The sequence below is a fragment of the Alosa pseudoharengus genome, unplaced genomic scaffold (assembly GCF_046254945.1).
Source record: "Alosa pseudoharengus isolate Yale_2024_CS ecotype anadromous, Long Island Sound unplaced genomic scaffold, YU_APseudo_1.1 YU_APseudo_1.1_scf_6, whole genome shotgun sequence".
Taxonomy (NCBI): Eukaryota; Metazoa; Chordata; class Actinopteri; order Clupeiformes; family Clupeidae; genus Alosa; species Alosa pseudoharengus.
The window spans coordinates 15,046,455-15,057,743 of NW_027468848.1; the positions used below are offsets into that span (position 1 = coordinate 15,046,455).

The 11,289-nt window shown below is 40.6% G+C and overlaps 1 protein-coding gene across 1 annotated transcript; it reads right to left on the reverse strand.

Annotated features, from left to right (window-relative positions):
- Nucleotides 1-520: 520 nt before the first annotated feature.
- LOC143106280 (uncharacterized) lies at nt 521-4,084 on the reverse strand. Its single transcript, XM_076270522.1, has 6 exons — nt 3,920-4,084; nt 3,483-3,582; nt 2,090-2,793; nt 1,797-2,005; nt 1,365-1,524; nt 521-744 (listed from the first exon to the last, which is right to left on the reverse strand). The coding sequence occupies exons 1-6, from the start codon at nt 3,996-3,998 to the stop codon at nt 593-595; spliced, it is 1,404 nt and encodes a 467-aa protein (XP_076126637.1). The 5' UTR covers nt 3,999-4,084; the 3' UTR covers nt 521-592.
- Nucleotides 4,085-11,289: the final 7,205 nt, after the last annotated feature.

The window sequence follows — 11,289 nt, forward strand, 5'->3', positions numbered from 1 at the left end:
GACTTTATGTGTTGGTGTCTGGTGTGTGGCTGACTTTATGTGTTGGTGTCTGGTGTGTGGCTGACTTTATGTGTTGGTGGGTGGCTGACTGTGTTGGTGTGTGCCTGACTGTGTTGGTGTGTGGCTGACTGTATGTGTTGGTGGGTGGCTGACTTTATGTGTTGGTGTGTGCCTGACTATGTGTTGGTGTGTGGTGTGTGGCTGGCTTTATGTATTGGTGTGTGGCTGACTTTATGTGTTGGTGTGTGGTGTGTGGCTGACTTTATGTGTTTGTGTGGTGTGTGGCTGACTTTGTGTTGGTGTGTGGCTGACTTTATGTGTTTGTGTCTGCCTGACTATGTGCTGGTGTGTGGCTGACTTTATGTGTTGGTGGGTGCCTGACTATGTGTTGGTGTGTGCCTGACTTGATGTGTTGGCGTGTGCACAACTTTATGTGTTGGCGTGTGGCTGACTATGTGTTGGTGGGTGCCTGACTATGTGTTGGTGGGTGCCTGACTGTGTTGGTGGGTGCCTGACTTTATGTGTTGGTGTGTGGTGTGTGGCTGACTATGTGTTGGTGGGTGCCTGACTATGTGTTGTGGAGGGTGGCTGACTATGTGTTGGAGGGTGGCTGACTATGGAGGACTAGGCTTCTCCTCCTTCTACCCCCCTCTCGATCGCCAGACAAATAAAACCAACGCCTCAACCATTGCTCCACCTCCTGGTCCGTGGATTCTCTGCATCCAGGATTTCTCCGAATGGCTTCTAGAAACATAAATAATTAAAGATATCAGGGCAGGTTTCAGAGTTGAAATATAAGACTTTTTAAATACAATCAATGCCATTTAAACTTAAATTTCATGTAGGCCTTTAAGTTAAGTCCCATTCTTCTGTTGAGTTCTGAGTTCTATTTGTGGTGGTAGGTTTGCAGAATTGACTTGAATTCAACAGTTTTTAACAAATAAGCATAGCGTGGTTATGATGCTAACCAGATTTAAACACAATTTAGTACAACCTGGAAAATCATTGTGTGGTGGTCAATGTTGATATTGTGGTGGGCCGCCACAAATAAGTCAGTGTATGGGAAACACTGGTTTCTTTACCACTGTGGCGTTAAACAGGCACAGACCTTACAAAAGAGATGTATACATAGCCTGACAAGCCAGACTATATCATAATGTGTAGTCTGACCACAAATGATAACTAACAAATGATGACTAACACCCCTTTCACACGTACATGGTTATTTTGAAAAACAAACAAAATTTATCTGCGTTTATGCCCTTTGTTGACATACAAACAAAGACTACAAAGTTGGCAAATTAACCTAAAAATGTTTCCTGGTACGTCTAATGTACCTGTAATGTAATGTACGTCTAATCTACCTGTAACAACATTCCTGACTTCTAGGCCCTGGAATGACGTTTTGCCATGGAGGCCTGTCCAATTCATTTTGCAGGCCAAGTCATTCTGAATAAGCATCTTCATGACCCTCCATACAGTGTCCTTGAGAGTCACGCCCCCGGCAAGGCCTAGTATCAGCACCTGGAAAAATAAAAGTTTTGAAAATATGAATGTTCATTGCGGAGCCGGGGCAGTTCATTCACAACATGGGTGGTTTGTTCTTTTAACCCTCTAGAAGCCAAATAGTTAATAGTGGGTCAATTTATATTTTCTTAATGTAGAAAATCTTGATCTAACAGACATTTAAGATGAAAATCCAGTGTGAACCCTGCATGTATTCACAAAAAAATGCTAAGACAAAAACAGTACAGAAAAGATCTGGTCCAAATACTAATGATAAAAGTAATTATTACCAAGTCCTTTCTCTTCTCTGGCTTGGTCTTAATGTCGCGGTCCAGCGCCAAAAGAGCCTCAGCATCCCTCAAGGGCAGGAAACTTCTGTCCATGTGGTGTCCATGTGGTGTAGGTGTAGAAGAGAGATCCTGAACAATCCGCAGCAGATTTCTCTGCATATCACACATCACCTCCTGCTTGGCAATGATCTCTCGGAGTAATGCTGCAACTAGAACATTTTAAAAACTGTTCAGTCCTTGCTAGCTATAACATAGAATTGTAATGTAAATGGGAATAGAGCATAAGGTCTCACCAGAGGGCAGGTCCATCTCAGAAGCAGCATGAGAGGCAAGATGGAATGGCTCAGGAGTTCCATGGTGGCGAGACGATTGAGGGGCAAGATGGTAGGATGGCTCAGGAGTTCCAAAGGCGCGAGATGGCTGCAGAGAGGCAAGATGGTAGGATGGCTCAGGAGTTCCATGGTGGCGAGACGATTGAGAGGCAAGATGGTAGGATGGCTCAGGAGTTCCATGCTGGCGAGACGATTGAGGGGCAAGATGGTAGGATGGCTCAGGAGTTCCATGGTGGCGAGACGATTGAGAGGCAAGATGGTCGGATGGCTCAGGAGTTCCATGGTGGCGAGACGATTGAGGGGCAAGATGGTAGGATGGCTCAGGAGTTCCAAGGTGGCAAGACGATTGAGGAGCAAGATGGTAGGATGGCTCAGGAGTTCCATGGTGGCGAGACGATTGAGAGGCAAGATGGTAGGATGGCTCAGGAGTTCCATGCTGGCGAGACGATTGAGAGGCATGATTGTATGATGGCTCAGGAGGTCCAAGGGCGTGAAACGGCTGCAGAGAGGCAAGTTGACTAGGCGGAGATATTTCTGATGAGGAAATGGCCTCACGCAACACTGACGGCAGAGGTGGAATGGAAGGCGCCTTAGGGAGGACTGGCTTGCGCTTCACAGGCTCCTCGTCAGACTCCTCCTGACTCGAGAGGAAGCGCTGGTTTGGTCTTTCAGAGAAATATAACAAAATATTTAGAACCCTGCAGCCATGTAAGTTTACACTGCCTACTATGAAGAGACCCATCTATAAATGAAACTCTATAAAACTGAAGTTAAAGTAAAACCTCAGTTGCTACTTCAAGTGCTACTTCTTACAGAAATTTGGCAACTTAAATGCTTAAATCTTTTTACATGCCTTAGTTTAGAGACAAACATAATGAAGACCAGGTGTGTCAAACATAAGGCCCAGGGGCCAGATCGGGCCCGCCAGCAGGTTCTTGCGTAGGAAGGGAAAATTAGAAAAAAAGAATAATCCCATCCAATTGTCTTCAACAATGTGTAATAAGCAATATTTCTATGATTTGATAAATTGCATTATTAAAAAGCACTATAACCATCTTAAGGAAGGAAGAGGCTGAGAAACCTGACATGGAAGTAGGGTATTTCAAGAGAAAAAGAGCAGTATATGATAGCAGTACATGATTTGTACTTGCTTGTAAGTGAGTATAGTAGAAGAGTATATCAAACAACAATCTGATACCCATGCAGAAAAATGATAATGACGGCCCCTACAAGGTCTCATTCCAACAAATCCAGCCCACTGCCCAATAAGAGTTTGACACACCTGATGTAGACAAACTGAGCAAAATCTGAGGGCAACAATCATTATCCTGGATTCAGCAGATGTGTGACATACCTGGTTTTTCTTTTTTCTGGCCTCCCCTCCTCTGCTTCTGACTGGAGGTCTGTGTCATCTTCTGCCCGGCGAAGTTTCAACCTTGCCTCACTAAAGCTATCTGTCAAGAATGGAAACCAAGTGAAAAACAAAGCTTTACCCAAACCGGTTTTAGTGTTGTGAGATTAGATCATGATTGTTATATATTAAATCATTCGGTTCTTGTAATGTCTGCATCCCAGTGTCAACTTTACATTACAAAAAAACAAATAATACACTTAATGGCACCAGTCATAAACATAAAAGTGTCATTAATGTTGTGCGTCATGCTAATAGGGCTCACTCTTATGTAGACACCTTCAAATAAAGTGTTACTGTTACATTTAAATTTTAAGAAATACATAAAAAAGGTGGCTTGATTTAGTTCCCATGAACAATGGATTAGAGTGAACACTCACTTGCTTTGTAAAGAACCCTGATGTCATAACTTGTCCAGGTCTCCTTAGGCATCTCACAGTTCTTGATGGCCTTCAACATGGCATCGAGTTTGTAGTTAGGCCATTTACAAGTCTCTGCTTCCACCCACACACCTGGCACCACCTCCACTTCATTCGTCTTAACGAAGCTCACTATGTAATACACTGAGGGTTGGGGGGGGGGGGGGGTGGTTGGGGGGGATTGAAGTTATTTTAGATGTAAAAGGGGAAAGACAACGAAACTGCCCTGTTCCCCAAATGGCATCCTGAAATATTTTAATACGTCATTCAGCCTTGTACATTTTAAATCTGAAGACAAATTTGACACTACAAAAACTCCTACTTCATGAGAATCAACTGGGTAATGAAAGAATGTCTCCATCTTTGCAAATTCACGGTAGATGATGTACTCCTGGTCTTTATAGACAATTATATTTTCCACCAAAGCAACAATCTGATTGATTCTAACACAGTTGTCTCCTTCTGTAATTCTGACGCGCACATCATTCACTACCAGTTCTCTGAATTGTAGAACATCCCCTTCAAACAAGTCTGGTACAGGCCCATTTCTATGCTCTATATTTACTTGCATTTTTGGCCACTTAACCTCAACGCTAGGTTTTTGGTTGTGAACTTCAGACACTCTACGGATCACCTGAGTAAGAGGGCTGTGTGGTTTCCTGATCATTTTTTTTAATGTACACAGGTAATTTTCGAATGGAAACCCAGAGATCACATCTAAATGACCATGAATCTTTACATCATCACTAAGATGAATCAACCCATGTATATTGTAGACAACAAACTCAGGACCATACAATTTACTAAAGTGCTCCACAAATGACACAAGTAACCTTTTCGCAAAACCATTCAGAGCTGAACAAAGGCAGGGATTGGCTAAAATCGAGATGGCAACAGACAGCAGCATGAAGTTGTTATACATTTCCTCAGGTAACACACCCCTAAGAACAAGAGGACCGGTGTACAGAAGGAACTGCCTGAGTTCAGTTGCCTTCCACCTTAGTCTTTCTGCCAGACTCCTTGGCTTCCTAGCAAATTCAACTGGGACGAATGCTTTCAAACTTACCAGCTTTTCAGAGATCTCCTGCATGTCACGACCTGAACGACGACACCGAAGAGGACCAGAACTGCCAAACCACAAATCTAAGAGCCTCCTCATTACTCCCAAACAAACCAAATGCATATAATCGTGAGGAAACTGACTGACCATACCGATACCTGCTTCAAGTAGAGGGGAAACTGCTATGTGATGTTCCTCATCTGTGCCCCTCGCAAATGACTCATCAGTCCTATCAGCAGGACTTACCTCTGGGAATGTCATGCGGTGACGAGCATAAACACCTGGCTGTAAACACTTATCACATCCTGCATAACCTGAATGGCCTTTCACCTGTTTGATAAAGGCTCTAGCAGGAGCATCACAAATGACCGAACTTACCTTCAGGAACATGGTTTTTGAGCCTATGACAAATCCCTCTTTCAGCATTGTCAATTCTTGAACAAGGGCTCCAAGATACTCCTGCAATGAAGTGGGTTTAGTCTCACCACAGAACAAAGCAATTAACAGTGGCCTGCTGGAAACATAGTCTTTGTGACGCAACATGCCTAACACTGGCCAGAACTGAGTCAACGAACTCTTAAACAGCGGCAATCCATCGAAATTAAGCTGCAACATAAAGACGTTTCTATCTGGAAATTTGGACGACAAATGCTCAAAGGTTTTGCGAAACATGTTCAAAATACCAAAATAGAAAAACACCCCACCAGCCAACTTTTCTAGAGTGTACTTGGTTGCCGTTTTTAAAAGGGTTCTCCCATCCTTTGGAAGAAAGGGGTGATGCACTCTAAGGATGCACAGAAGAGCAGACAATGCCACTAATGACACACCATACTCAACAGCCCAGTCAGACAGAGCAGTGGACAAATCTAATGAAGGAGAAACCTCATCATCCTCCTCATCATCTTCGGAGACCTCATCATTTTTAGAGACCTCATCCTCACTCACCATCTCATCACTCACCATCTCAGTGTCCACAACTTCACCAAAGTCACTACTTACCATCCCACTGTGCTCTACAACACCTGTGCAAAGACTTCTTTGTACCTCTAAAATTCTGTCGTTTGTCCTTTTTATGGCTCTCTTGCGCATGTTACTCCACTGGGACCGCTCCATTGTGAACTAGGGGAAACCAAACACATCAGACATTTGTTAACGCTACTGATTTATTTAGAGAAAAAAGAGAAGAGAAAGGTCTTTGTATGTCTTGAACAGTGTATGTCCCAAGCAGTCTAGGCTGTACTGTAGGGTAAACCTTAAATAGTCACATAAAAAACAACTCCACTGCTCATTTGATTTATTTGTATTGAAATTTGAAATCAAATCTTTCAAATGTCAATAAACATACGCTGTTCGAGGCATACAATGTTACACTAACCAAATAAAACAGCTCCGTTCAAAAATACTTAGAGAAGGTAATGAAACATATTTCATGTTGAAGCCTGCAGTTTATTGATAATTTCATAGATTGTAAAAATCTGTCAGGCTCAATTGTGGAATAAGATAGCAACCATGAAATGAAGAACATGGAAAAAGAAATTTTTTGTTGGTGAGGCTAAATACAGTCATATTAATATAGCCTAAAAGTATTCACCCCTTGCAGACACGTGACTTAAGTCACGTGACGGCTCCATGCTGGACAGCAAAAAGATAGGAGACGGACGGCAAATTACATTATGTCCTAAAGATTATGATGAACTGAACACCATTACTATCATATTTGTAGTTCAATGTATTGCTGTTTGGGGTCTGACAGTCAAAGAAAGATGCCAGTGGTGTTAGATGAAATGGGTAATGATCGCAAATGTAAAGTTATTAAAACTGGTGGTAACAGCAGGGGGAGATAACGTTAGGTCGTAACCTTAGGCTACTGTAATTAACATTATAGTAAATGAACACCCATAAGTATTTCTGGACTAAAATATTGCAAAGCGATTTGGTTACTTTATTTGTCTTGCTTTTATCAGTTGTAACATAGTCACAACGTTAAGGATGTCATATCAGAACATGAAATAATAACTTAGCTGCCACACTTAGAACAGAGAAGGTTTAAAGCGGAGCATCAAGGATCTTTGCTTAGAAGCTAGCTATTCTAGCTAACGTTTATCGTAGCTCATAGTGCTAGGGCTAATGTAACTCGTCAGTTTGTACGTTGCCCAGCGAATAAACTTACTTCTTACATGTCTAAAGTTAAAGAATTGAAAGAAATAGGAAATTAAAAAAAACCTTGAACGGTATTATCTGTTTACATTCAGATCTTGCCATAGACTTTGCCTAAATGCTTGTAGTCTGCCGTCCTGTTCAGTCTATGGTTGCCATAGTAACCGCTGCTGTGCTTCTTACACTGACGAGATAACCATGCAATTGTGGTTGAAATGGTTATGGTTATGGTTATGGATTTAGCAGACGCCTTTGTCCAAAGCGACATATAAATACAAAACAACATAATAATATTTAAAAATGAACAGGGAACAGATTAAAATCTAGGTCAAATATAGTAAGGAGAATAGTTGTAGTACACAATAATATCAATTCAATCAATAGCCTAATAAAAAAGCAATGTAAAAAAGGGGAAAGGCAATAATAAAACAATAATGTCAATTCAATCAATAATATAAAAACAATAACATGCTAAGACTACATTAAGGAGAATATCAAGAATAAACAATAATGTCAAATTAATTAACAGCCCAATTAAAATAAAACAACATTATATAAACCATAACACATAAGCGCTTAAACAACTAAGTATATGTTGAGACCACTGGGCAGTTCATTCCACCAACATGGAACCACTGAAGAAAAGAGTCTGGAATTAGACCCAGTTTTTATGATAAGATAAAGATCAATATAAGATCAATAAAATAAAACAACAGCAGTGATTGGCTGCAAAAATAAATAATGTCACGCATCTTGCACCTCTCAAAACAGGGCTATCAGGTAACCTAGAGAAAAATTTTAAATTTGAAAATTATGAAATATGACTAAGGCATTAAAATGCTGCTTGTTTGTCAGGATACTTTTTCACTGATTTATTTTAAAAAATATGAGCTATGAGTGTGAATGTTATATAATCCATCCCCTAATTCTGTTTTACTGGTTTATTTGACAAATAATCTATATAGATTTGCTCTATAAAGACCTTATGTCTGTTTGGGATTGTTTTGAGAGCCTATTGATGTATCTCAGAATAAAGGAATGTCCACAACATTAGTGATGGTTTTTTTGTGTGTGTGAATGTATTTTACTTAACTCATTGAATGTAGCTGGATACTCATGAACGCATGTCTCTAATAGCCACAATAGGAGTAATTTTAGCAACACCGTATTTTGTGTGGCCCATAACGACCCAGTGGATCATGAAAATGTGCCAAAATTCACATTCCTTGCTTGTTGTTGGTACATTAATCCCATTCAGATTTCCACTTATCTGAGATGTAAGAGTTCAGTATAGGTTTAAGGTCTGGGGCAGGGATTTGACATTCTGTGACTTCTTTATTGAGGGTTTGCTTAGAGGCACTGTCCGCTTTCTCATTTCCCCTCAGACCAACATGGCCTGGGACCCAGCAAAAAACTACACTCAAGTTCTGGTTCTTAAGACGTTCTAGTTGATCAAGCTCAGCTTTGGTTGTACTTTTTGCGTGACATTAAAGCTGTAATTACATACATAGTTATTCTACTGATCTTTATACTATTCATCCTGCACATAGACTTATTCTTACTACTCTTATAATGTTGTTTCTGCACTACAATGACACTGTTTCCACACTGTACATAGCTGTATGTTATGTACATATCTGTTTTATTATATTCTGTTAATACACTGCATATAACTATATTATTATTTATACTATTATAATGTTACTGCTACATCTACATACATTATTCTACTTATTGTATGAGATAACTGCTAATACACTGCACATATTTATATTTAATTCATATCACTCTAAACCACCTTCTCACCTCACTCCCGAAACACAAAGAAAACAAACCAAAATATATCTATGCAAGAACATGGGATGTCGTTGTATTCCAAACAATAAGCCAACAGTCGTGGAAGGGCATTACTACGGTTAAATCTCACTATAATCTCCTAGCTGTGCGATATGTCCCATTACAACCCATTGATTTGATTCGTGTTCTTGCCGTCCACTAGGTTATTTTGCTGTGGCGCGAACAAAACGTGACGTCACATGCAAGGGCTGCAGGCTCACATTGCTTTGACTGTGCTAGAAGGCTACATCAATTATCAAACAACGCGAACTTCACCTGATCTCACGAAGGCAGTAATTTTTAAAAAGCCCAAAACTAAATAGAAAACATGTGAAACTCAAATTTAAAATTAGACTGGCGCATCCCTCATGTACACTAGTAGGCAGAATGCAGCAAGTACCCCTGGCTGCAGCTTGCAGATCGGGGCTGGGCTCAATGTGAGGCGGAGCTGCAGCTAGGGGCTTCTCGAATGCAGCGGGAAAATGTCTGCCTCTTGCATTCTTTAGGTGCCATCTTGACCACGCCATGCGGTGTTAATAGACACGAAGTAGTGGCTTTTATACAGATTTCTTCAAACAACCATTGAATACTCTAAAAATGTGCATATGCTATTTTAATACCAATAAACTGCCTATCCATACATCATATGCAATTTTCTCATCAAATTTTAGTCATCTAAAACTGATATGACCGTCTGCCTGGTGCTCATGAGGGCAAGTTAGGATACGAAAAAAAATCTAAAGTTACTTAGCAAAGACGTTTACACAGCCTAACGTTACGCAAAAACAAACAAAAAAATGCAACATAGAACGAGAGTTAAAACCATACAGAATACAGCTTACCTTACTTTTAGTTGGCTCTTGGTAGTCACAGGTGAAATCTCTGTCAGGAAATGTACAGGAACATTTGGTTTTGGTGAACATGCTAAACCTAGCAGCTAGCTAAAGTAAGTGCTACGGTCAGGTACAACTATTCAAAAAAGGGAGTTTAATGCTTCTCATATCATATAATGCCAGTTTACACGGAACTTACCACCTACAATATACAACAGAAAATATAATTAGGTAACTGGCTATTTGCACGATAGTTAATGGAATTACTAAAAATAAAGCATGGTTAAGCTTAAGCAACACACTTTACCTCAGCGATCGGTGACAGGTACTGAGGGTGAGAACATGGGTGAGAAGAATAGTCCGACTTTGTTTTAAAATGGCGGCAGTAAGGTCAAAGGGTAAATCACAAATTGTTTAATAAGTTCGTTTTTTTCCATACTTAAATATCACGTATCAGTGTTTATTACATTTATTATTATATTTATTATGACAAGTTAATTATTGTCCGAGTCTACCTTTACATACATTTAAAATACGATTTCAGTAAAATGTATTTACCGGTATTATTAAATGAAATTGTGTAACTTTCGTGTAATTTCGTAAAGTTATGACAAAGACAATCTTGTCCATTAGAGACTATATTTTCTGATAAAACCATAGGATAAAACTGGAGAGGAAATACTTGTCTAAGACATTTCACAATCACTCCCACAACAGCAACTGAAAAATACGTTGAATCTGGCATGTTTCCTATTTGCCAGAAGAGAGCCATAAAATAATGCCCCTCCCTCCACCACCTCCAGCTGCCGCCACCACCTATTCCGGAACTCTTAGGGTTGCCATCCATTTGCCGACATCGTACACAAACCAAACAAATGCCAGAAGAATCCAGAAAAGGCCCGGAAGATTTTGCTATCTGGGTAAAAACATAACAAACCATTCCAGCAAATCACAGACGAGATGTGAGTTTAGGAGAGTTTCAATTGCACGGGAGCAGCACGGGAGGTAGGGGGAGGAACTAGCGAGCTAGCTCTCTGTTTTGTTTGAAAGACAACAGAAGTGACGTTACCCAGCATCGCTTAGAGCACCTTTAAACAAAGCTTAACTCGTGTCACGCTGTTCGCCAGCAGTCATCCATCTTCTTTGTTTTCAAGTAGCAGGGAATTCACGCCGAACCGTCGCAACTCTGCCATCATTATGTTAAGCCCGCTTACCGACTCTACACACGATGTGATTGGCCTGGTGGAAGTTTAATTTTTCCAGCTCGCAAACCAACGGAGAGTTGCTAGACTACCCTGGCAACAAATTACATTTGCTGCCGCTAGGGTGCGTCTAGGCTACTGAGAAATGGGATCCTGGCTAAAAGGGAAAACTGTCTGGGCTTTAGGGGTTGCCAGAGAGTCCAATGTAAGGAAGAGCAAAATGACTTCAAACCCAAATTATGG

Coding starts and splice junctions, on each gene's coding strand:
- LOC143106280 (XM_076270522.1), bottom strand. CDS start 3,998: ATGTTGAAGGCCATCAAGAACTGTGAGATGCCTAAGGAGACCTGGACA. Junction 2,794..3,482: donor CCAGAAAAAAGAAAAACCAG/GTATGTCACACA, acceptor TTTCTCTGAAAG/ACCAAACCAGCGCTTCCTCT. Junction 2,006..2,089: donor TGAGATGGACCTGCCCTCTG/GTGAGACCTTAT, acceptor AAAATGTTCTAG/TTGCAGCATTACTCCGAGAG.